A 24287-nucleotide genomic window follows, 5' to 3' on the forward strand; every position below is an offset into this window, starting at 1 on the left:
CTTTCCACATCATACGTTATATAGTGTTGATAAAAGTCACTCTCGGTTCCTGACTTGCGACTGGCGGCGAAAGCCGGCGCCGTTGCAGAGCACGAGAGAGGGGAACTCTGGTACAAGGGGGAAGTTCTTTACGTCAACCTGGGGAAATTTACCCTGTAGGTGATTCTCACTTCGATGCATTATAAACAAATACAATATAATGATTCTACATTTTTGCTTTTTGCATTTTGCAGTTTCCAATTTCCCAATTTAAATCCATCTTTTTCTCCTAAAAGGGTCTCAGATATGATAAGACAAGATGCTGATTAATATCTTAGTCATTTATCTTCGGGAAATAGTTGATCCGGTCCACCAATCGGAGAGCTTCCTTCACGTGCTGACTTGTGAAAGACGTCAGTGCAGCCCAAACATTCCTCTTTGGGGACCCCAAACAAAGAACATCTCCAACCCTCGAGCCCCCCGGGAACATACTTATGGGGTCTTTGATCCAGCCTTCTTTTGAAACATTCATCCTTTGGTGATTCCATCTTCAATATTTTTGAAACATTTAAATAACCATCTATCGGAGTCTGTTTTATTGGTGAAATCTTGCCTAGCCGGTGCAGCGCACCATACACATTTTCTAAAAATGCCATTCTTAATCAATAGCCTCACGACGCTGAGTTCCCTGAGCCTCAGGCTCATCGCCTATGTATTTCTAAGATGGGTTCGTTTTTTTCTTTGCTTTTGCGATTATTTCTAATCTTCACATTCTTCTATAACGTAACTAACATTCTCGATAGATTCCCGGACATGTATGTATCATGTGACGCACGGTGACTTCTTTGCTGTTTCAAACCTAAACATGCATTTGATAGTGGGGCCCAGTTGCCGTATTCTCTCTCCTATCCGTCTATGTTCCATCCTTTATTACAAGCCTTCTCTCAACTCCGTCCGAAGAACTTGTCGCTGCTGAAGTTGACGTTACCGTGTCCGAACAAACTGGCCGGTCGAAACCTCCAAACAAGGCTTCCTCGGCCTCGCATTCCACGAACCTGAGGAACGACAAGAAGCCTCCGCCACAGACCCGGGAAGAAATTTCAATTTATGAAACCCTCTTACTGGCCCAGTCCGATCCGCGCATAATCCGCACCCTACTCACCGGCCTGCCGAGCCCAGCATCAACGTTATGGAGCTGCCTGACATTCATGATCAACGTCCTCCTTGCGCTTATGGTTGCCGATCTGACCTATCACGCTCCCGTGCTTTACCCTGGTCATGACCTCTCCTTTGCACGCGTAGGCTTTGTGTCTGACACATCTGCCAAAATCCTCGTGCGAGAGCCCAACAACACCCTTCTTCCGCTGTATGTCTCCTACCGAGTCGACGACTACACTGGCGATCGATGGAAGCCCGGCGGAACAATTTATTTCCTCGACAACTTCACCGACTTTACCAGCACCGTCACAATCTCCCGTCTCAAGCCTGACACTCCCTACCAATGGTCCGTCTCAAACGACCACAAGGGAAAGTTCCGGACCGCCCCATCGCCAGGACATACCACCAATTCCGACATTTCTCCATTTACATTTCTCACAAGCAGCTGCATCAAACCACGCTTTCCTTACAATCCTCTAGAGCACCCACTGGGCTTTCCCGGGTTCCGGAAGATGGCCAAAGTTGTCGAAAAAATGTTTCCCCCACCTCAATTCATGCTCTTCCTCGGCGACTTCATTTATATTGACGTGCCACGGCGGTTCGGCATTGACCGCGAGACCTACCGCTCCGAATACCGTCGGGTATACTCGTCTCCCGACTGGCCACGTGCGTCCAAGACGTTGCCTTGGATTCACGTATACGATGACCATGAAATCTCCAACGACTGGGACCAGAACACCACCGGCGTCTACCAAGCCGCCGCCGACCCCTGGAACCTCTACCACGTGGCAGCGAACCCAACACCCGCTGAGAAAGGAGCGACATACTTTTCTTTCATTCAGGGGCCCGCGGCATTTTTCCTACTCGACACACGGCGGTATCGCTCACCAGAATTCGACCTACCGAACAATAGCTCAGGAAAGACTATGCTTGGCACCGCCCAGCGTAAGGCCTTTATCAAATGGATCCGCGAGCCTGTGCCCAAAGGCGTCAAGTGGAAGATTGTGGTGACCAGTGTCCCCTTTACCAAGAACTGGCGATTCGGCGGAGAAGATACCTGGGCCGGGTACGTCTTTGAGCGCAACGAGCTTCTCGAAGCCATGTGGGACGTGAGCACCAGGACAGGAGTTGGATTCATTGTGCTCAGCGGTGACAGACACGAATTTGCTGCAACTCAATTTCCTCCGCCTCGAGGAAGCAAGTACGGTCTCAACGCGGCGGTTCACGAGTTTAGTGTCTCTCCACTAAGCATGTTTTACTTGCCTGTCCGGACTTATGAGCAGCGTGATGACGAGGACGTGTGTCTGAAGTGAGTACTTTTTCCCACTTTCCCTCCGGGCTCTCCTGTCGCCCCATTCTCTCTATGTCCATGATGTGTGAATGTAGTGGACTAGTCGGCTGATCATGAATTCCCACTTTTAGGTATCTCCCAGATGGAAACTCCAAATTCGGTGCCATCGAGATATATCCTCACAAACCGCCAAACGAACAAGCGTTGCTCAAGTATCGACTCTTCATTGACGGCAAAGAAGCATGGAATTATGTAGTCACTTCGCCGCCCTCAGGAGGTGGTGGGAGATGGCAGTAGACTCCTTTCTTTTTTCTTAATTTGCAATCTATTTTCTTGATTATACTCTGGGTGGCATCAGCTGTAGTTGCATTCCAATATTTTCAGTCCGAATGAAGCAGAAATCTCTTATATCGTAATAATAATCATCATCATCATCGTCATCATTCTTCCCTCTGAATACAAAAATCTCGCGCTCGCTCCTTTACATAAACCCAAAAACGCCTACAATGCGCCAGTAATGCGCCCAGAGATGCAATATGCCGAACATAAAAGTTGTAACTACACCCCGCAGACATTCGCAGACAAAGACCGTCCTTCATCCCGAAACGCTGCCAACCAGCTCTTTCGTGATATCCTCGAAAATCGGAAACAGCGAACAACTCTTATACTTGTGCGCCAGCGTTTCCGCCGTCCTACTCTGTTCTGCTTCTTCTGACAACACCTCCTCTTCCTTCTCCTCCTCCCCTTCACCACCACCTTCACCCTTACCAACCACCCCTTTCGCTTCCCCTCCAACCGCCACCGTCGTTCCAGCAGGATACACCGGCCGTCTCCCCTCCTCTATGAGGGCCCCGAACTGGGGATCCAGCGGGACGCTGCCCAAAAACCTGACCCCAAACTCCTGCGCCATCACATGCCCGCCCCCGGAGCTAAACACATTCGTGCACTCCGAGCAGCTCGGACACACGAAGCCGGACATATTCTCGACCACGCCGAGCACTGCAATCCCCGTCTTCGCGCAGAAATTCAGCTCCTTGCGCACATCCGCCGTCGCCACCGCCTGGGGCGTCGTCACCACCACTGCGCCCCGCACCAACCCTTGGCCCGTCCGCAACAGCGTCTCCGCCAGCGCAATGTGCTCGTCCGACGTGCCCGGCGGCGTATCGATCAGGAGATAGTCCGTGGCGCCCCACCGCACGTCCGACAGGAACTGGCGCACCATGGCGGTCTTCTTGGGCCCGCGCCACACGACGGCGTCTCCGCGACCCCGGAGGAGAAAACCGAGCGACATGGCGCGTAGTAGGCCCGTGTTGGTGCGCGGGTTGGCCGGGTGCACGACGACGGGGCTCCAGCCGCCGGGCAGCTGTGTGACTTTGGCGTTTTCAATGTTGAAGAGCCGTGGGATCGAGGGCCCGGTGAGGTCGATGTCGAGAACGCCGACGGAGTGGCCCGCCAGACTGAGGGAGAGGGCGAGTTGGGTTGTCACGGAGGATTTGCCGACGCCGCCTTTGCCGGAGAGGACCTGTTATGTGGTTAGTTTGGGGTCGGTGGAAGATACAGAGGAGAATTCTGGAGGTAAGTAATTTGGTTGGGTGGGAACGATGAGAGGGGATTAAAGGAATTGAAGGTCCTGGCGGCGTAGCTTGGGGCTGGAGAGGAGGAGGGGGAAAGGAAAATGTTGACGTACGAGGATAATGTTTTTGACGCCGTCGAGTGACATTTTGGCAGATAGCCGTGCAGTGAGACTAAGCAATGAATCGAAAGGCTGGCCTCCCTAGGTGGTTTTATGAGTGCTAAGGAGTCGCGCAGATTAAGAGGAGAGGAAAAGGCTTGAACGGCAGGGAGAGGTTTTCGAGGGTGGAAGGGAGTTATTGTATTAATCGCATGCGACGTCGCGAAACTGACATCGGAATTATTAATTGGAGGGGCCGATTTGCGGAGGTCGAGGGGCAACTGATTACATATTGCGTGCAGTTAACTAAGGCGCAGCTCGGAGGTTAATCCGCGGAAAACGCTAGACGAGACATGACGGATGGCCCGCACACTCCGGTATTTGGTTAAACTATACCGAGTAGAGAACCATGCTTCTGGACGGATGAGTTCGCATAGAGTCAAATTTCACAATGGCCAACTGCAACGGATATTAAAGAAAATATCATGGGCTTCTTCGATCATAATGCTCATCAGAGTAAAGTTTCTAACAGCCAACACACTTGATATTCAGTCATCTCGGAAGAGGCAATCTGGTCGTCATTTTTCGTGACATAAAGTAGCTAGTCTAACCGTCGCTGCGCACCGATGCAAATATGCTACGTCGAGCACCAGTCTCGTCTCGTCCTTAAGGAAGCCCATAAATGAAAAATTGACAATCAAATTTCCTCTACTGCCACTTTTGCACAACCACTCCGCCGCGCTTAAACTCGGGCAGCTCTCCAAGCACCTGGCTCTTGTCCGATAACTCCTTGCTCGGGAAAGTCGTCATGAGTACCCAGGCTCTTGCAGCACTCGAAGGGCTAGAAGCAGCCACAAAGTTGTACACATCGCCAATCGTATGAGTCGTGTTAAATCTCGAAGGGAGCCTTGTACCGTCGCCTAGACGGATTTGAAGGCTAATTACCGGCTGGGAGTCGTCGACATTGACTGTGGCAGCAGTTGGCTGAGATGAAGCCCCGCTAGTTGGGCCCGTAGACCGTGCAGGTGGTGGGGTGAACGTGCCGCTCACACCGGGTGTTGGGCTACCCAAACGCTGGCCAGACCCAGAGAACGGCTTATATGCCTTCTTCGGTTTCACATAGTTGGTCTCATGAGGTTGCACTTCAACGTTGACTGGCTCATCGGGCGCAACGTCTAGCAAATCTGGTGGCACCCGACCGGAGTCGATAAGCGCAAGGCGCATCTTATTGGCCGGATCGTCAAATCGGTACAGATCGCCGTCATCCATGGAGAAACCGTCCCGCCAGAGATGGAGAATGTGTCTCTGTGGCTCACGACGCTCAGGCTGAGTAGGATGAGGATCGGCAATAACCTCGCTTGGAGCGTCATCACCACCGAGCGTTCGGGCAGTGCCGCGGAAATTTGAAGGTCGAGGAGGCTGATCGTCCTCAATTGGGGAGACCGGTCTATTTGCATCAGTAACTTGTGAAAATGCTAATATAAAAATACACCCTATTTACTCACCTCTTCGCTTTTGATATGATACTCTTTATCCGCTCCATGGGATCGTTGGGGTTCTGCACCGCGAGGCCGGACTTTTCTCCACCAGCGAAGAAGTCTTGGTTCTCTTCCTCGTCGTCATCATCGTCGTGAGCATGACCGCGGCTTGGTCCACCTTCCTCGCGTTTTAAATCTCCAAGTGTAGCAAACTTCGACCTTTGGGGTTGTCTAGAGGTTGAGGATGATGATGATGATGATGGTCCAGCGGCAGGAGGGGCAGTTGGGACTGCTTGGGATGGAACACCCTCTCCGCCTAAAGTTCGGCCACCAAGAGCAGAAGCGCCACTTGATGGAGCAGGAGCAGAGTAAAGCTCATCTTCGGCTGTGTCTGCCTGGGAATCGGCCTGGGAACCCTGTTCTTCCTGTGCTGTGTAGTATTCTGCGGCAGCGGCGCTGATGTCCCAGGCATTCGTGGCGAGATATTGCTCCGCCTGCAAAGACAGTTAATCTCGATACATTAAACAGATTGGCAAAAAAAGACAGCTCACCTCTGTTGGAGCTGCACCTGTGAGGCTGCAAAATTGAGAAATTAGACCGTCGCGGTCCGTTCGGGGGTCCGCCATGATTCAATTAAACAACTGCCCAGGAAAGCTTCTGTTTCAGTGCGGATGAGGCAATGATAGCTTCAAAGATTTGAGAATCAAACGGCACTAGAAATACTCCTCACGCGAGATTCGTGCCAGTCCCGATAGTTCTAGTTGAGAAGACAAAAGTGATCCTTGATGTCAAACGTAGATGTGTTTCGTTTCCAAGCAACCTGTTAGTTATCTGCTAAGTGTCCGTGACGAGGCGCGTCATTGCCTAGATTGGATGACTAAGCATAGCTATTCCCCACCAAACCTTCAGCCACATTGAGGCTGGTGTCCTTGACCTTTCCCCAGTGGAGTGGATAGTATCAGGGTGACCCTGCTACGATCAGAAAGTTGCTCGACTCCCTTCACAAGCTACGAAGCAATCGATAAATCGGTCTTGATACACCAGTCACACCTTTGGTTCCACCTCCTGCGCGTTTCACCTCCTCATCATGGCTTCACCCTCCGATGATGCCCGCGCGGAGCTGTACGACTCCTCCATGACGATCCCTTCCGACAGTGAGAATTACTCCGCCAATAATGAGATGTCATCCTCGCCTCCTTCATCTTCTAGCTCTCCTCTGGTGCTCTACTCTCCTCCGACAATTTGGGGCTTGCTAAGAGGAGCTGCCATCAATCTCATTCTTCCTTTTGTGAATGGCTTGATGCTGGGTTTTGGAGAGCTTTTGGCACACGAAGCCGCCTTCCGCTTAGGCTGGTCTGGTACAAAGGTATTTATACTATTACAACAGCTTGAAGGGTTACGGACTGGTCATTCCAATTCACATAGACATCTTTCTCGATCAATGGATTATCCGTCTTTATATCTTGCCTGAAGCCTTGGGATATCCAGTGCTAATGCCAACTTTCAGATCTTTCCGAGTCATCGTAACAGAAATGCGCGACCAATTGGGCCTGGCATCGAAGTGCGAGATGACCGGTCGCAGCGGCGGAGCAGAGGTCAGGCCGAGTTGCAAGACCTGGCTACGCTCGAGTAACATAATTTGAAGGAAGCATGTGGCAACAGAAGATCGTTTCAATAACATGATTTGTATATAGAAGTTACCGGAAGGGGTGGTTTTTCTGACTTTATACAAAGGAATTGCGACTATAAAAGAGGAGTTTGGTTATACATAGCTGGAAGAGTCGAGTATTTTACAGTTTCATATGGCTGATCTAATGGAAAATGAAATTCAAGCCAAAAAGTCTCTTTGAGTCTGATTATCCCGTTATGTATATCCATTCGGAGTCTCCAGCTGGTATCAATTCGAATCTGAATCCTCAGCCTTGTGTTGTTCTTCTTCATGATACCAATCATCAAGCACCTGAGTGTTGTGCCATCAGCACGTTATGGGGTGTCCGGAGAGGGGTATTGCGGAAATTGCCGTTGTCGCGGACCCTGCCTCCGTACATTCTGAACTTGCGCCGGCCGAAAGCTGTTTCCATCAGGAACCGCAGAACCGGTCGAGATGATTCCCAGCAGAGGGCTGCAGACGTCCAGCCGGACTGTCACGGCCAGCTTCAGCCGGTTGGTGTCTTCTGTAGGCCCATCAAGACAAGTAAGTGAAAGTTCTGCATCCAGCATCCCCTGCACATTCTCACTGTGAATATAGTTTTCTTCCGGTCCAGCGTCAATATTCAATGGACGCATAAACGTCTCCCGCGGCCTTTCAGGAACCTATTGCGCACCATGGGCCGCGCTTAGATCAAAGTCGGCGTTGCCAATCGCTTCATCACGATCCATCCGTCATAACACAACCGCCGCAGGCTCCCATGCGCAGGGCACCAGTGACGGGTTTGTCACAAGTTCCCTAGACGCGGCGAGCGATTTATCTACCGGCAGCCTTTCAAGCGTTACCCCTCATATTGGCTATTTTAAAGAGCTAGGGCTTGACTATGGCTGGGGCCCTACTTCCATGGTCCAATGGGCTCTCGAACATATCCACGTCTATTGCGGTACGCCATGGTGGGCGTCCCTTCTCCTTGTCACTGCGGGCTTGCGTCTGGCAATGCTCAAACCCACCATCGCTGCTGCCGTGACGAGTGCTCGTTTAGCCATTATCAGCCCTGTTACACAGCCTATAAGAGACAAGATGATGGCCGCGAGCAAATTGAAGAACAACACAGAAATGATTATGACTCGAAATGAATTGATGCAGATTCATAAAAGAGCAAATATCCAGACCTGGAAAGCTTTCCTCCCCATGCTCCAGGTTCCATTTGGTTATGGTATCTTCCGATTGACCCGTGGTATGGCGTCACTGCCAGTGCCTGGCTTTGAGAATGGCGGGTTTGCATGGATAACTGATCTTACCCTTCATGATCCCCTCTTTCTTTTGCCCATTGGAACGGCGGCTGCGGTCTACTTTTCTTTGAAGGTCAGTAATGTCCACTTCCGACGTGACTCCGCGCAAACAATTGAGCTATATGTCGGAAATGAAAACTAACTGGTATTTTCTTGGTCAAACAGAGAGGAGTCGAGACGAATTCAATGATGAGTCCTGCTGTGCACAAAGTCTTGACCACTGTATTCCCCCTAATGGCTGGAGGCTTCATGGTCTATTGGCCTGCTGCGCTTCAATTATCATTCTTCTTCTCGTCCGTATTTGGTCTTCTCCAGGCATTCCTCCTTAAGAATCCCACTTTTCGGGCAATGGTTGGCATCCCCCCAACCCCGCCGCCCCAGTCTGGTTCAACACCGGGGCCTGCATCAACTAGCCCTATTGGCCCTAAGTCTCCATTAGCCGGGCGGATTACCATTTCTCCCAATTATCAGCCTCCGACAGCGCAGTCCACCATTGCAGCAGCGTCGGAGGCGGCTGATGCGAAGTCAGAGCAACCCAAGGAGAAGAAGAACTTCATCAACAGCACGATTTCAGACGTAAAGGGCATGTCCAACGAGATGATGAAATCCGCGAGGAAATACATGGGTACCGAGGCATCGGCGCCCGGTGAACGCTCGGTTGTGGAAAAGCGTCAGAACAAGGCTTACGAGGAGCGCCGTCGCCGTGAGATTGAGAGCGAAAACCAGGATCTGGAAGATGAACGCCGTGCAAGATGGCATCAGCGCAAGCTTGAACAGCAGGAGCGTCGCCTACGCCAATCTGACCGTGACCAGAACAAGTCGGCCTAAAGAGAGGTTTGATCTTGAGGTGCTCTCCTTTTCCGCTGCTGTTCCTCTGCTTGTTACTTTTGTTACGTCACTGTGACATTGAGCAAACAGCAGCATGTAGAAGCAATGTACATTAAGTGGACTGTATAAAGACTGGCGTTTGTGTATAATATTGAAAGCATATTTGGTAGACATAAAAGTTGGCAATCTCAACATGTAAATTTGACATTCAATTTTGACTAAGATTGAAATTATATATCTTGATGTATTCCTGCAATTTTTGCTGTTTAACATTTCTTATTCTGGATCTTTCCCATCAACAGTAAAAGAAATACGCAGCTCCTCCATGTAGGGGTCATTAGGCGCTTTGACTGATTATTACTCTGTTACACATGGTTCGTGGCGGAAGTTATGCGTCTAGTTCGGCACCGGCGCCGAGCGCCCGAGGACCCCGGACCGGCCATTTGATAAGGAATATGTGATGAAATACCCGGTGTTTCCCCCTCTGAATGCTCTGTAGTAGTATTTTCCAACAAGTTCAAAGCGACGTGAGAAACTATTGTGCCGGTGCAGCTCAGAAATGTGCAATGCACTGTCACTAATTAAAAATAATTTCATATGATTGGAAAAGCAAGTCCTACACTGCGGAATCCACGAAGGGTACCAAAGGAGAATCGAAGAAGAGCATATCGAGCGTATGTTCTTGTATTATTGAAGATAAATCTATCCATTGGCCCTTGCTAATATACTATGCCATTGTCCAGATGTCGTCTTTGCCGAAACAGAAAGAGTCGGTGCATCCCAACCGACTCTGGACCTTGTTGGAGATGCCGCCGTCGGGGCGCGCATTGCATTTATGAAGATATCTTGCAGGCTGATGAAGTATCAAGGTAAGTAGCCCTTTTACTATCCATTTAATTGGGTCTAACTCTCAAAAGGGCATCACCGAGCAACGCAACACCAGTGGCATCTCCCGGATCAATTGGTACTGCGTCTCAGGGCGGTTCCTGTAGAGCCCAGATGAACTCGACCAGTACCCCATTGCAGTCTCCAGAGAGGCAGCAAAATCCAATGCCCGAGCCACATTCGCGTTTACGTGCGGCTGGGCCTACAGAAGCATGTAAGTATCTCGATCAATTTATCTGCAATACCACCTCATTCGATTAACCACGCTCAAGTCTATTCTGCTACCACATCCAACGAACTCTTCCTCGCAAGGATCAGAGAGTCAATGTTTATGGGGCCATCACACCACACGTATAGTGAAAAGTCTCCAACGCTAAATGTACTTGCATTTTTCTCTTCTTCTTCCTCTTCTTCTTCTTCTATATGAATTTCCTGGATGTAAGCCCTAACAGATTGCAGGACCACACTGTGCTCCAACTAGATCCATCTGATCGGCAACTAGTCAGTGATGCCCTGGCTCAATTTCCGCCACGAAATATTTCAAACTTTTTGCTTTCAATATATTTTCATTATGCAGAAGATAGCTACTTCTATTTCCATCAACCAGCATTCCGAAGCAGATTAGATGAACTATATAACAGCTCGGCTGCGAGGGCAGTGACTGATCCTGCATTTGTCTGTTCTGTTCTTATGGTATTCGCATTGGGTAGCCAATTTACACAATTTAGATCCCCCAATGCAACTGCAACTCCCGAACCAGGGGACTTTCGGGAGGACCCAGGTTCGATATTCTATCGAAGGGCACGAATGCTTCTCCCTGCGGTCATCTCGAGGTGCACGATTGAGGCCATTCAAGCGTGTACAGCAATGGCAACGTATTGTCTTCCCTCACGTCCACGCGATTTGGGATATTTCTACCTTGGCCTGGCGCTTAAAATAGCAGTTGCAAGCGGTCTCCATAGAAGGGCCAATGAGTCGGGTCTTAGTGCGCCTGTACTGGAGATACGCAATAGACTTTGGTGGAGTATTTATTCCCTGGAACGGTAATTGAAATCAGTCTCGCATAAAGTTGACTTTAATAAGCTAACATTTCTTCCTATGGTCTCTAGCGTGTTGAGTATCAAAATGGGCAGACCCGAGTCGATCAGAGAAGAAGATATAGACGTTCCATTGCCTGCGCCTTGCTCAGAGCTTGATTTCCCCGAGGCTCAATCCAATATATTCCATCAGATGGCAAATGTCAGCTTGACGAGAATTCTGAACCGAATTGTTAGACGAGTGTAGGCGGCCTTTGCTTCCCCCTCATATCAATGGACCTAACAATTACGTGTTCAGATCTTACATTTTCAGTAGTTCTGCCGAAGTTGTCAAGTCAGAAACTGATAAGCTAAAGAGAGACCTTAAAGCATGGAAACGGGCTCTTCCAGATTTTCTACGACTTCAGAATGGCAGACCAGAACAAAAAGGTTTCAGGGCAGTGATCCATCTTTACATGAACTATTACCATGCTTGGATTATCATGTGCCGAATCCCATTATTAATATTGGTGCGCGAAAAACTTAAACAATCATTTCAAGGATCACAGTCCGAGACAAACATAGATGAACAGACTCAGCTCCTGGCGCAAAGCTGTGTCAAGGCGGCGAACAAAATGCTTTCCCTTTTTGAGATACTTACAGAATGTGAGCAGCTTGCGAGGTTTTCGTTCACCGACTTTCAGGGATGCAGTACCTCCACTATCATTATCTTGCTTCACGGCATTCTGAAAAGGGATTCTACCTACGAGTCAAAAACGGAGTTTGCATTCAACACGCTTCGATTCATGTCCTTTGGATCAGAGACTGCTGAGATAGGTTTGCAACTGGTCGAAAGCTTTCAAAGGCTCGCCGATGAAGCTGTCGAAAGACTAGATTCAATATCAACCGCAAAGAGTTCAGATACAAACAATGTAGTAGGATACGAGGACTGGGCGCAGTGGTTATCTAAAGAAACTCGGACCATATCCCCCGGGGCAACAGAAAGCTCTGCGCAAAGTTTTCCATTCTCGTTAGATCGAGAAATGGGAAAGAACAGCTCTTCAGGAGATGCTTTAACAGCTGGCATGCCTGAAGATAATATCGCAACGGCTAGACCATTAGACACTAATTTTCTACTCGATCAAGGCGCCACAAAACAGCAAATTGAGACTTCATCTACTCCGAGACCAGAAAACTATCAAAGCGAAGGTTCACATCGGCGTGATCATGAACTAGGCTCATCGAACAACTTTGACGAGATGACAGCACAAGTGCCGGATCATGTTGAAGACTTTTTCATGCTCGGATTCACGGGCCTCGACTTGTTCAATTTCTCTGTACATGACGATGAAATGGCTGGCGACTGGAATGGTAATCTCACTTGATGCTAGACTGCGGAAAGGGTAGGCTTTTAGGGGTTCGGGTGCAATCTACTTGGTGCATAGCAGCATCTGGTAATTCTTTTCTTTACTCCTTTCTTTTTCATCTCAACAGGAATGGCATCATTTACATTTCGCAGATACAACTTGCTATGAGTTGAAAGAAAAAGCTGAAATCGGACAGGAGAAGAGGCGGATCACGGGTCGGTTAAGTTCTGCTCCAGTTGCAAAAGGAAAATCAATCAAGTCAACAAGGAGAATGAGATTAAAATTATATTTTGATTGGTCTTGATCATGTATTTTCTTTATAGCCATCTTCCCATTTATCTACCGCTGAGCCATGTCATTCGCCTTTTATACCCCAGAAAAGTCATGAGTATTGAGAATTGGAGACCCAACATGGGAAGCTTGTTTATTTGCTAAACGAGTAAGGATTCGTGATTCATTTTCTGACTCTCTGAGACATGACTGCAAGTCAAGCTTAATACAGTCGCGAAAAGGGGCATAAAGTATTGCCAATGCAGAGACAAACGAGCAGCTGGCTGAGTCTGAAGCTCAACGATGCGAGCTCAAAGCAGGAGAGTCGGAGAATTCCCTCCCTGAAGTAACAGTAAAATTTCCAGTTGAGAATATTCTTTATTCAATAAATGACTGCCGCTTTAACACATCCTCGGGAAGTTTTGACCATCGGCTCACATGGACACGTCCTTCTTTGAGCACTGCCAGCAGATGCTCGTCCGGTGCATCAAAGATTTTGATATTCTCAAGAGGGTTGGCGTTAAGAATGAGAATGTCAGCGACAAATCCCGGAGCAATTTGCCCCAACTTTTCTTCTTGCTTCATCATCTTTGCCGGGGTAACGGTTGCGCTTTTCAACAATGCATCCGCCGACAGGACCTGAGACCGCAAAGCAAATTCATGAGTTTGCAGTATACCCATCGGTCCAAGAAGATCGGTTCCAAAACAGATGTTGACGCCCGCGTCGAAAGCCATCTTTAATGATTTGACTCCTGCGTCAAGTACTTGAACATTTTTCTCGGCTGATTCTGGGGGCAGGAAACTCTTGAACTCCGGGCTATTCATGGCCGAGTAAGTGATCAGCGTAGGAGTCAGATATACGCCTTTTGCTGCCATGTATTTGGCCGTTTCCGGGTCAATTAGATTGCCATGCTCAATACCCATGACACCATTATCAACAGCCTGACGAATCGCTTGAGGAGTGTAGGCGTGAGCAGTAACGTAGGTGCCGTTATTTCTCGCAACAGTCGTGATCGCCCGGACTTCTTCGGGAGTAAACTGGATATTCTCGAGTTTATCGGTCGGGCTGGCAACACCGCCGCCTCCCATGATCTTGATGAAGTCTGCCCCGGTGCGCAGTTCTTCTCGTGTGCCTCGGATGCATTCTGGGACGCCGTCGCATACTCGTCCAAGAGCCGAGATAGTGCCACCGCAGCACTGTGTATGATCGTAAGGGCCACGCAAGTCCGCGTGGCCGCCTGTTTGACTGATGGCGAGACCTGCTCTGAAAATGCGCGGCCCTTGAAGCACCATATCCTCCACCGCTTCCTTAAGCGCCAACGGGCAGCCGCCACAGTCCCGAATGGTAGTGAAGCCACGCCTCAGCATCTGTAGGCAAGTATACGGCACACGCATGGCGGCCATGGTCGAATCCAAATTGAACAGCTTCCCCAGATCCTTTTCACCCGTGACTGCGCACAGATGAACATGGGAGTCAATGAGGCCAGGGCACAGATATTTCCCTGTTACGTCGATAATTGTTGCGTCCTCTGCCACATCATCCTCATCACCATCAGTTATACTCGCGATTTTTCCTCCAGCGAGTTTGACGGTGCAATTTCGTCGGACAGATCCAGACATTGTATCTACCACGTTCGCGCCTCGCAGGACATAGCGCTTTTGCGGACCGGGCTTCCATGGTTTAACCGCTGACTCGGGAGGCGCCATGACGGTGACCATATTGCGAACAGGATTGGATTTGCGATTTTAGGTAGCCAAAGGTATCCCTGATTGACCAGCAAGGCTTTTTCTCGTCAATGCGTCAACAATTCGTATGGAATAGAGATTCTATAGAAAGTAATAGAGTCGAGGTTGCACAGCGGATATATAACCGTATGAAAGCAGAAATCTCGGATCTTTTCCCTCTTCTTATCAAAAAGGGCCGCGAACTACATTAAGGGTCCTCCGCATCAGAGGCAAGGGCTCTTTTGCCCCACATATACTATATTGGATGTTGAGAGACTGTTTACATGCGACCGGCAGGGCTTATCGGGTTTATCGACAACTTCCCGATGGCGGGGACGGCGTTTAGCGACGCATCCCGACCTAAGGGAAGACCATCGGCAACTTGCCGACGCCAAAGAGAGAATCTTATCAGCAACGTCGGTTGCAGGTATCCGACCCTCCATCGTCCTATCTTGACTTTTTGTTTATCAGCTTGACCACTTGGACCTGATTGCTCAATGCCATTAGGAATGCCGCTTTGGACCCTGATGAATCGAGGAACGGGTCACTTGCCCACGAGGGAGTGCCTGTGCGTCCCCCATCTACGGGGAGAAAAAACCACGGCCGAGACTGATAAGGATCATGGCATGAGTCGATATTGACTTACTTCCCTTCCAAAGGATCTATTTAGAAACCGACGTCCCCCAGAATCAATTGGCACGATGGGCCCATATCAAAGTTCCTGAATAGAACAAAAGCTTTTCGATTTCTCCTTTCTTTTTGGACTTTGGCCAATTCGCAAATCTGATTTTTGAAATTTATTTACTTGCTCATTGCGACCTCCAAACATGAGTGACATCAAGAAAGCAGACGAGAGCGTTGCCCTGCCCGCTGAGGAAGCGGTTGGTGAGGTCATGACCAGTCCTATTGATCCTCAGGAAGAGAAGCGCGTGTTGCGAAAGATTGACTGTGTCATTCTTCCCATTGTATGTGATTCCATGTGTTGGCTTTGAAGAGCATTTCATCATTTGTTCTTTTTGAAAAAAAGAAAAAAGATACTAACATATGGTTCGTTCTACCATTTTTAGATGTGCATGACCTTTTTCTTCCAGTGTAAGTAGCCGACCAGTTTGATTGATTCTACTTCAAGTAAGATCGTGGTTGCTAATTACTTTATTAGACCTCGATAAGCAAAGTCTGAGTTACGCCTCGGTGTTTGGTCTTATTGAGGACCTCGACCTCAAAGGGACCGAGTATTCGTGGTGTAGTTCTATTTTCTATATTGGTAACCTTTCTATCAGCCTAACCCTATTGTCACGTAAAACATTCTTACTTATTCATTAAATTTCTCTAGGCCAACTTGTCGCCGAATACCCATTTATCTATCTGATGAGCAGGCTTCCTCTAATGAAATTTGTCGGCGCTACCATGTGAGTTAATCCGACTCCGTATGGAAGGCTCAGACTTTGCACTCTGAGTCTAAAAGTCTACTTTTAGAAAGGGGCACGAGCTGACAGGACGCAAAGTATTATCTGGGGAGGCATTTGCATGTGCCTTGCTGCACCTTACAATTTCACAGGATTTGCTGCTGTTCGATTTATGCTTGGATTTTCTGAGGGCGCCGTTTCTCCTGCGTTTGTCACCATCACCGGTATTTGGTACCGCAAAAATGAGCATGCCATGCGAACTGGGTCAGTTTGATTCTTTTCTCCTTTTGACACGACTGTTTCCATACTGACGAGTATCTTTCTTGTTACAGCATGTGGGTTACCATGAACGGACTCGCCCAAGTCATTGGTTCCCTCCTCATGTACGGTATCGGCAAGAACCATGCTCTGAGCCTGGCTGCTTGGCGTGTCATGTTTCTGATCTGTGGCGCTCTCACGGCGCTCTCAGGTGTTATCTTCTTTTTCGCCATGCCGTCCGGCCCGGAGCAGGCATGGTTCTTGAATGAAAGGGAAAAGGTGGTTGCAGCTCAACGTCTAGCCGCCAGCCACGATGGCGGTGACAAGACCAATTTCTCTTGGTCTCAACTTCGTGAAGCTCTACTTGATCCGAAATCTTGGCTTGTTTTCTGTTTTGGTTTGTTTTTGACCCTGAACTCTCCTGTATTGACGGTAAGTAGACCATTCAAAAATTTCTTCTTTGCCCCTCATGTCTACGGCCTACCTTTTATCGCTTGCTAATGAGTTTCCCCGATAGTTTGCTTCCCTCGTGATCAAGAACCTCGGATACAATAAATACGACACTTTGCTTTACACCTCTCCTTCTGGTGCAATTCAGATCGTTTTTATTTGGATTGCTGTTATAGGATGCCTCATCTTTCCTCGTAAACGATGCATGGTCGCCCTGGCTCTGTGCATCCCTCCGCTGGTCGGCAATATTTTGTTGCTGAAACTCTCTCTCGACTCTGGCTGGGGAATGATTGCCGCGTCTTGGCTGGTAGGTCTCCTCTCGTTGTCGCTTGCAAATATCTGCTCCTATAAAAAGCCCCTATTTTCTCCATTGAACAATAATTTTTGAAGAGGTTCGTCGTAGCTAATCTGATCGGATTCGATGCAGGCTTCGATTATCTCAGACGTCATGGTCATCTCGCTCAGTCTAGGCGCCTCCAACGTCAAGGGCAACACCAAAAAGGCCGTGGTCAATACTTTCTTCTTTATCGGTTACTGTGTCGGCTGCATCGGCGGACCACAGCTCTGGAAATCCGGAGCTGCTCCTCGATACAAGCAAGGCCTTATACTCGCAATTGTCTCATGGATTCTCTTTGCTCTTTCTATTGCAGCTTATTGGGCCATTGCGCGCTGGGAAAATATCTCCCGCGACAAGCTCGAGCAAGAGAAGGACGTCCGCCAGTTCCATGCCGGTGAGGATATCACTGATAAAGAAGACAAGACTTTTAGATATATCTATTAGATTATCTGAATGCCTTTTTTCTTTTCTTTTCCCCTGTTTTGTTGTCGACGATTTTTACCCATGTCGTTCCTCAACTTTATATAGACCTTTTTTTCTGATACCACTCTAACTCATACTGTCATACATCTCTACTTTTGACGTTTGGGGCGCTGGCTTGTATATTTTGCTTTATTATCTATTCATTCATTCATTTATTCTTATCTAATTTCTGGCCCTTTCTTGTTAATTAAGAGCGACTGTATCGCCATGTTATTGGCCAATTGACGGATTTAACCGCATCGTTCAATTGCTTCGACAAGTGGAAATGACTATGTGGACTTGATCAGCTCTAAACACCCTCTAACTTATCATAAGTATGCAGCTACGCTAATTCACACTATCTAAGTGCATAGGGAGTGCGTGTTTGAAGATTTCGCAATGATAAAAGTTCAAGAGAACAGAATCAAAGTATTTATCCCAGAGGATAGAATTTTGGAAACTGCTAACATCGAGCAGAAAAAAGAGGACCAGAATATTGCTTCCAACCCCAGGAAGACTAAATAACCGATACAAAACGATCTCCAACCTTTTCCATCTCAGTCAACAGATGTTCCATCAGCGCCAGTAAAAGATAATGTAACGATGCTAAACGAATACTAAGTCCGCTAGTAAACAGTGTAGGGCTGTAGACGGCAATTGACACAACTCCACGGCAGGTCAGTTGAAAATTAAAACATGCCCGTAAAGTTCTGAGTCTCTGGTACACCAGGAATCCAGGATTTGCATCTACAACCAACAGAAAGAAGAAAAACGTGGGGAGAAGAAAATTGGCTCCCATCCAGACAGATACAGGTAAGATAAAAGACACAAACCCATCTGCGTCCAAAGACAAAATGGAACAGGTTTTCAGAAAGAAGATTCACCCAAAGCATCAGTGAACGTGAAATGGCCAAGCAAGGCAGCTCAGCGGGGAATCGATGTGGCCCTTTCGGTTTCCTGCGAGCACACGAGAGCTCAAACACAGAAACAGAAAAGGCCAAGTCGACTCAACCCGCGAGACACGGTCCCTTTTCGACTCGGTCAGGTCACGGGCTTTGGCAGGTTTTCAGGCTTTCAGAATCTAGTTGGGCACAGCAGGAGCTGGTGCAACTGGCGAAGTCGGGAAAGAAGGGACAACACCAAGAACAGAGAACTGCCCTCCACAGCCAGCCCAAATGACCTTCTGGTCTCGAATTGCCTTGCCGTTCAATAGCGCTGGCTCTTCAACATCGTCCTCGGTGCCTACGCCCACTTGCCCCATGGTGTTGAAGCCCCACCCGAAGACGTGGCCATCCTTTCTCACGGCTAGGCAGTGGTCCGAGCCTGCACCAGCTGCGACAATGTCCGTCAAACCGGGGACAATTGTCGGCGCCGAAATTATTCGGGCACGACCACCCTCATCTCGAACAATGTTTGCTTCGTCGACGCCTGCAGAGCTATGGTCTGCCTGCATCACAGACTCATCCCACATCACAATATCCGAGTCCTCAGGGTTGTCCCGAGCCCAGAGCGGCATTGAGACCCTCGGCTTGGGCGTGGCAGTGGCACTTGGCGCAGGTGGTACCCGGAGTCCACAGGCCATCGAATCCGCTCGGCCCCAAGTCAGGCAGGAGCCGGCCTCCGTGAGGGCAAGAGAATGGTGGTTCCCTCCAGTGATGAGGGTAACTTTTCCTGCAGTTCCGTCGAAGCTGCTGATGATGGTTGGGCGAAGGACAGACTCCTCTCTGTTTCCGTTCTTGTCTTGAACACCCGTTTGGCCAAAGCCGTTGGCACCCCATGACCAGACTTTTCCTTTAGCATCAACGGCAAAGGAGTGTTCGCTTCCAGTGCCAATGTCTTGAATGTTTTTGAGGCCAACAGACTGAGGGATCAAGCTCTTGTGGGCGTGACGTGCAAGGATCCTTCTTGCCAATCGTCCTTGTTCGCCACAGCCCCAGGAAAAGACGCGACCAGACAAATCCAGAGCCAGCACGTGGTTGGAGCCACAGGCAAGTTTTGTCACCCGTTTCAGGCCCGAGATTTGAATAGGCGTCTTTTGGATACGGGTCGAAGGAGAGAAGCCAATAATGCCATCGGCGCCCTTGAATTCTGTCAGTTGATTCGTATATGAAATTTGTCTGAAGAGATACTTACCCGAAAGGTACCCCAACCAAATACGACTCCCTTCTCGGTGACGGCAAAAGTTGCGCTGTCGCTAGCAGCAACGTGCACAAAGCTCGTATTCGGTGGGAAATGGTGCTCGTCAATAGGCGTCGGCGTGGCTTCCAGCGGATTCAGGTCGCCGTCGGTGCTATCAGCGTCACTACCCGCATCTCGCAGGCCTTCAGTCCAAGTGGTGTCACGCCCCAGAGCAAAGTTATCGTTGACTCCCCACGTCAAGATCTTGTTGTTTGCAGTGAGGGCCGCACAGTGCATTCCTCCGACTGCCATGTTAATGATCCCGCCATATGCGGTGCGTTCTGCGAGTTCCTTCAAATGCCGCGGCCTCAGCACAGACCCAGCCGAAGACTTTCCTCCGAGGCCCAGTTCTCCGTTGTCGTTCAAGCCACAGGCATACAGGTGCATCGCCGATGCTGCCGGCATAGCATTGATCGGGCCGTTTTCCTTGAGCAGTTTTTTGCGCTGAGCGGAATGCGGGAGGTCGCCTGCTCCTTGTCAGCTGTGCGTGTCACTTTGAATAATATCGAAGGTATATGGGGGAAATGGTTCGTACCAGACTTTCTTTTGGTTTGGGCTTGAGGGGGAGCGACCACGGGGACATTATTGCCTGGCTTGACTCCCCGACGACGGGTGCCAGTGGCCTTGAGAATCTTGCGCGCAGCAATTCGAGAGGCAGTGCCAGGAGTATAAGTCTGAAGATTGCCAAATTGCTTTCCAATCCTTCCACCTCGTCATTTTCAGCAGGCTTTGAGAAGACATTTTGATTTTTAAAACGCGTCACAGAAGAGCGCGGAAGAGCGAGAAGTGTCTAGGAGTGACTGTGGATTCGATGTCAGTGCGAACCTGCAAGGTATAATGTGAAAAGTCCGACATGGCAAAGGAACCATGAGACAGGCAGCAGGCTTCTTGACCGATGTGATGGGGATAAAGACAAGGAGCTCGCTGTTTTCAGATGCAGGGAAGCAGGAGGACATGGGAAATGTTACCAAGTTATAAGGTTTGTTTGTTTGATTCATAAGTGGTATCCGCATTTTGTTTATCTGATTTGAAAGTGATGTTCGCAATTGTTCGTATGTTTCGCACAGCGGTATTTGCAGTATGTTTGTATGACTGTTCGAAAAGAGGTATTTGCAAAACTTTGAATGTTTCAATCAGTTTCACTCACGCGCAAAGGCAAATTCAAGAGGGATCTTGAAAGAGCTGTCTGCGCAGTGCTGTTTTGGTGAAAAAGTGAAGGAAAAAGAAGAGGAAAAGAGATTCCGGGACAGCAAAGTGAATTTTATACTATGGGGTCACTGCGCTGGATCTCTCGCGATTCGTCAAAATGGGGCCGCCTACGGGGTACATGGTCAAGGTATTTTTTTTTTCTTCTAAAAAAGGGTACCTAGATACAAGCGCGTTGTTCTGTGCTTCTAATTTCATGCGTGTCATTATTTTGTTGTTATTGTTTGGCGTGCTAGCTTTGTTCGCGACGTATTGTTATGGTGTTGATAATTTTTAGTTATAGAAGGAACGATTTAGGCTACGTCAAAGCGGCATTGGCGGGACGAACAGGCGGGGACGGAGGGGTGCCGACGCCACAAGCGACGCCTTGGCCGTCTTTTGCCCCGAGCCCTGTCAACTGTCAACTGTCAAGTGTCTTGCAGCCACCAATGCAAGCCTCAAACTGTAATTGTCAGAACTCGGTATTCCAGTCGACGGTAACGTTTACAATCAATTCCCAGGAAGGAGTCATCACAGCTGGCTCAGTCATCAATATCCTAATTACCACGTCCGTCTTGCATCATTCTCGGCAGCATGCTTCACGTACTACGGTACGTTGCTTCATTCAGATGCTCCAGCGCTTGTTAAATACCAATGGCCCACTTTGTTCTTGGTAATTATATAGTCGACAACGGGGATTTTATTTTAAGCAGATATCGAGATACGTAATGTGACAAAAATTTGTCAGATATCACGATAGTATTTTGACACTTATTTTACTTTTATTTTTATTTTCAAAAATTTTTGGATAATTTTATTACCCAAGCAAGATTCTTTTGAATTGAAGTAATATATATCTATTTTGGTTTTCGCACCCCCCCTTTCTGCCTCCTTCCCTCCGGCATACTTTCTTTATTTTACTAACATTTATCTTGTCATTCTCTAGCGGAGGGGAAATTGGGACGGCGACCAGGCAGGGCACGAGCAAAGCGAAAAGCGAAGTCAATGGCGGCTGATGCCCGGGGAGAAAGCAAGTATCGCATCTAGGGTGTCCGTTGGGGGCGGTGGCAACCGGTGGTCTTTGGTCTTTCTCATAAAAAGACCAGACCAACAGTGGAATTTTGCATCTGGGACCAGACCAACTTGGGTCGGTCTTTTTCGTGGTCCACTGCTGGTCCTCCATCCTTGATTTGTTTCTATATTTAGGCCATTTTGTTTCTTTTTATAATGGTAACTACAGTGGTAACTACAGTTTGTACATGGTGACACCTAGATTTCAAACTTTATACTATAGGTGATACTAATGCTTTATTGTAACTTTTTTACATTTAATGAACTATATATAGAACTATCTATTCTTCATTCACTGCTTTTGAGAATTTTGATGCTGAGATACTTGAGGTTAAGCTTGCTACTTCTTATTTGGTGGTAGAATTGTAATGTTTTCCAGAGCTGGTAAGCTGGATTCAGGTAGATCTCTACTAACAACAATTTTATCAAGCTCTTTGCTAGTTCTAGCATTAGAATTGCTTGAAATTAATTGAGGTTTAGAGACACTACTTAAATTATCTAAATCTACAATTTTATTACCTGATGTCAAATCACTACCATGAACTTCACCATTACTTTCACCATTAACATCATATAAGTCCTCCTCTGTATCACTTATAATGGCATTCTCAGTCTGTTTTCCAAGAACTTCATCATCATGAAGGGCAAATAAGGTGGTTTCATCATCCCAGTCCTCCTCTACTAAATGCTTGGCAAGAAGGTACTTGTGATCATAATGTTAGACCATTATAGTTAAGTAGATGGTTTCAGCACTCAGCTGATTTTGCTCAAATGATATTAGCTGCCTTGTAGTACTAAAGCATTGCTTACTACCAACCCCCAAGATTGGAATGGCAAGAAAGTCTTTTGCCATCTACTTCAAGCCTGTGTACTGGTTATGTAGCATATTTTTCCATACCTAAATAATTAGCAGGCTGTTCTGGAATAGCATGGTAGTTACCAATGTAGTTACCATACTTACCCTTAATACATCCTGTGATTCAATACAAGGTTTATTAAGATATTAATTTGCACTGTCCATATTAGTTGTTTTTTACTTTTGCTAAGCAGCATATTAGGCCATTGCATTCATATCCTGGACTATCATTTCTTCATCATCCAATGGCTGGATATTGACATCAAGATGGCTATAATGTTGTTGATAGTAGTTTAGAAACTGCCTCTGGTATTTGTTGACATGCTCCTTTGACTACTCTAATGCCTGACTTGTATGAGAAAATTAATTATGTAAAAATAAAAAGGATCTTCACTTGATAGAGCTCAAGCTTGGTTAATAGATCAAGAATATAACTCAGGTTGTAGACTCTGTCCTCCTGGTCCTTAGTCAAGGTATAATAATGATGAAGTTTAGTCCAAGTAGTTTCTAACACATGAAGAATTTCCCTTTTCTACTATGTCTTCTTTGGCTTCAATTTTCTAACATGCTCCTCAATGTACTTAAAAAGATCATTATATACAACCCAAGCCTTGTAGATGGTAGGCCTAGTTGTTTTTGAAAGTATAACTGTCTAGTCTTTGAATGGTTGTAGTATTGCAATAAGATATTGAACTTGTTGCTACTCCTCCTTCTTGACTCAAAGGCAGAAGAACTTATATCCCTCCTGTATTACAAAGTTGTTGATTTTGTGCTATAAACTGAAAGCATGTGCCAGCATATTAAATGTAAAGTTCTAACAAGTCTTGATGTCTTGGATAAGGTTTAAAGGTTTTCTGAGCCATAGTTTCAGGAAGTACTTTCTTTGTTATGGTAATTCATTTACATATATGACAATAATGCAAACCTAGTAATGAACATAGTTATCAAAATAGTTAGCAATGTACCCTTATGGAATACAAGTCTTTGAAACACATTCTAAAGCTTGGTAGTTACTATAAGTGTTACCATGTGTATAACATACCTTGCAAAGTGTATTGCTAAATGAAATGCTACTGCTTATAATCTCCAAAGTAGACTTGTTCTATCAGGTGGTTCTAAGCAGGCTGTTGTTATTAGTAGTAATACTTAATGCCTTTAAAAAGGCTGTAACAGCAAGCTGGATGACATGTGCCAAGCAAGGTACCATGGCTAGCTTACTATCCTACTGTATATCTAACATTGCAAGCATTTTTCCAACATGGACATACATGGTTGAGTTGTTCCTTGCATTGTTAGTTGTAGTAGCAAGTAGCCAGCCCTGATTCAAAGTTAGCATTCTAAAATGACAAGAAGCCCTAACTAACCTTTATATCAAACCATTCTAAAACATTTATCAAAATCTCAGTCATGTGTTTACCTGAATGGACACTAGAGAGTGACTCAAATCCTAATAAACATTCTTAATAATTCCAGTC

The 24287-nt window shown here is 47.4% G+C and overlaps 8 protein-coding genes across 8 annotated transcripts; 5 read left to right on the plus strand and 3 right to left on the minus strand.

The window, feature by feature from the left end:
* Positions 1 to 480: 480 nt before the first annotated feature.
* On the plus strand, positions 481 to 2904 carry L228DRAFT_249954 (alkaline phosphatase family protein-like protein). The gene is made up of 4 exons (XM_018333203.1): positions 481 to 706; positions 783 to 794; positions 858 to 2446; positions 2560 to 2904. Exons 1-4 carry the CDS (start codon positions 629 to 631, stop codon positions 2723 to 2725), a joined length of 1845 nt encoding a protein of 614 aa, XP_018185833.1. The 5' UTR covers positions 481 to 628; the 3' UTR covers positions 2726 to 2904.
* Positions 2905 to 3014: 110 nt separating this feature from the next.
* On the minus strand, positions 3015 to 6399 carry L228DRAFT_223334 (P-loop containing nucleoside triphosphate hydrolase protein). Its single transcript, XM_018330322.1, has 6 exons — positions 6130 to 6399; positions 5606 to 6072; positions 4813 to 5547; positions 4454 to 4490; positions 3252 to 3950; positions 3015 to 3191 (listed from the first exon to the last, which is right to left on the minus strand). The coding sequence occupies exons 1-6, from the start codon at positions 6202 to 6204 to the stop codon at positions 3024 to 3026; spliced, it is 2181 nt and encodes a 726-aa protein (XP_018185834.1). The 5' UTR covers positions 6205 to 6399; the 3' UTR covers positions 3015 to 3023.
* A 131-nt stretch (positions 6400 to 6530) lies between these two features.
* Positions 6531 to 7470, plus strand: L228DRAFT_249956 (outer membrane protein Tom13). The gene is made up of 2 exons (XM_018333204.1): positions 6531 to 6944; positions 7086 to 7470. The coding sequence occupies exons 1-2, from the start codon at positions 6666 to 6668 to the stop codon at positions 7209 to 7211; spliced, it is 405 nt and encodes a 134-aa protein (XP_018185835.1). The 5' UTR covers positions 6531 to 6665; the 3' UTR covers positions 7212 to 7470.
* Positions 7471 to 7666: 196 nt separating this feature from the next.
* L228DRAFT_285006 (hypothetical protein) lies at positions 7667 to 9530 on the plus strand. The gene is made up of 3 exons (XM_018336292.1): positions 7667 to 7772; positions 7827 to 8591; positions 8684 to 9530. Exons 1-3 carry the CDS (start codon positions 7683 to 7685, stop codon positions 9344 to 9346), a joined length of 1518 nt encoding a protein of 505 aa, XP_018185836.1. The 5' UTR covers positions 7667 to 7682; the 3' UTR covers positions 9347 to 9530.
* A 314-nt stretch (positions 9531 to 9844) lies between these two features.
* Positions 9845 to 13003, plus strand: L228DRAFT_285007 (hypothetical protein). Its single transcript, XM_018336293.1, has 7 exons — positions 9845 to 10020; positions 10090 to 10215; positions 10264 to 10445; positions 10504 to 10610; positions 10691 to 11274; positions 11341 to 11511; positions 11567 to 13003. The coding sequence occupies exons 1-7, from the start codon at positions 9944 to 9946 to the stop codon at positions 12630 to 12632; spliced, it is 2313 nt and encodes a 770-aa protein (XP_018185837.1). The 5' UTR covers positions 9845 to 9943; the 3' UTR covers positions 12633 to 13003.
* A 259-nt stretch (positions 13004 to 13262) lies between these two features.
* On the minus strand, positions 13263 to 14603 carry L228DRAFT_285008 (amidohydrolase; the record flags this gene model as incomplete). Its single annotated transcript, XM_018336294.1, has 1 exon — positions 13263 to 14603. The coding sequence occupies one exon, from the start codon at positions 14601 to 14603 to the stop codon at positions 13263 to 13265; it is 1341 nt and encodes a 446-aa protein (XP_018185838.1).
* Positions 14604 to 15502: 899 nt separating this feature from the next.
* On the plus strand, positions 15503 to 17504 carry L228DRAFT_232858 (pantothenate transporter; the record flags this gene model as incomplete). The annotated part of the gene is made up of 8 exons (XM_018330608.1): positions 15503 to 15574; positions 15677 to 15701; positions 15769 to 15873; positions 15943 to 16018; positions 16115 to 16279; positions 16348 to 16705; positions 16791 to 17030; positions 17151 to 17504. The coding sequence occupies 8 exons, from the start codon at positions 15503 to 15505 to the stop codon at positions 17502 to 17504; spliced, it is 1395 nt and encodes a 464-aa protein (XP_018185839.1).
* Positions 17505 to 18603: 1099 nt separating this feature from the next.
* L228DRAFT_213702 (RCC1/BLIP-II protein) lies at positions 18604 to 20087 on the minus strand (the record flags this gene model as incomplete). Its single annotated transcript, XM_018330001.1, has 3 exons — positions 18604 to 18938; positions 19071 to 19602; positions 19656 to 20087. The coding sequence occupies 3 exons, from the start codon at positions 20085 to 20087 to the stop codon at positions 18604 to 18606; spliced, it is 1299 nt and encodes a 432-aa protein (XP_018185840.1).
* Between the last annotated feature and the right edge of the window lie 4200 nt (positions 20088 to 24287).

The sequence above is a fragment of the Xylona heveae genome (assembly GCF_001619985.1).
Source record: "Xylona heveae TC161 unplaced genomic scaffold L228scaffold_10, whole genome shotgun sequence".
Lineage (NCBI taxonomy): Eukaryota > Fungi > Ascomycota > Xylonomycetes > Xylonales > Xylonaceae > Xylona > Xylona heveae.

Bases quoted from the DNA above. Each gene is read 5' to 3' on its own strand.
- L228DRAFT_249954 (XM_018333203.1), top strand. From the start codon at position 629: ATGCCATTCTTAATCAATAGCCTCACGACGCTGAGTTCCCTGAGCCTC. The intron at 2,447-2,559 runs GTGAGTACTTTT...TCCCACTTTTAG, and splicing joins GACGAGGACGTGTGTCTGAA to GTATCTCCCAGATGGAAACT.
- L228DRAFT_223334 (XM_018330322.1), bottom strand. From the start codon at position 6,204: ATGGCGGACCCCCGAACGGACCGCGACGGTCTAATTTCTCAATTTTGC. The intron at 5,548-5,605 runs GTGAGTAAATAG...TGATGCAAATAG, and splicing joins ATCATATCAAAAGCGAAGAG to ACCGGTCTCCCCAATTGAGG. The intron at 3,951-4,453 runs GTCTCGTCTAGC...ACCACATAACAG, and splicing joins GTGTGCGGGCCATCCGTCAT to GTCCTCTCCGGCAAAGGCGG.
- L228DRAFT_249956 (XM_018333204.1), top strand. From the start codon at position 6,666: ATGGCTTCACCCTCCGATGATGCCCGCGCGGAGCTGTACGACTCCTCC. The intron at 6,945-7,085 runs GTATTTATACTA...GCCAACTTTCAG, and splicing joins TAGGCTGGTCTGGTACAAAG to ATCTTTCCGAGTCATCGTAA.
- L228DRAFT_285006 (XM_018336292.1), top strand. From the start codon at position 7,683: ATGATTCCCAGCAGAGGGCTGCAGACGTCCAGCCGGACTGTCACGGCC. The intron at 7,773-7,826 runs GTAAGTGAAAGT...CTGTGAATATAG, and splicing joins CTGTAGGCCCATCAAGACAA to TTTTCTTCCGGTCCAGCGTC. The intron at 8,592-8,683 runs GTCAGTAATGTC...TTGGTCAAACAG, and splicing joins CGGTCTACTTTTCTTTGAAG to AGAGGAGTCGAGACGAATTC.
- L228DRAFT_285007 (XM_018336293.1), top strand. From the start codon at position 9,944: ATGATTGGAAAAGCAAGTCCTACACTGCGGAATCCACGAAGGGTACCA. The intron at 10,021-10,089 runs GTATGTTCTTGT...GCCATTGTCCAG, and splicing joins CGAAGAAGAGCATATCGAGC to ATGTCGTCTTTGCCGAAACA. The intron at 10,216-10,263 runs GTAAGTAGCCCT...AACTCTCAAAAG, and splicing joins CAGGCTGATGAAGTATCAAG to GGCATCACCGAGCAACGCAA.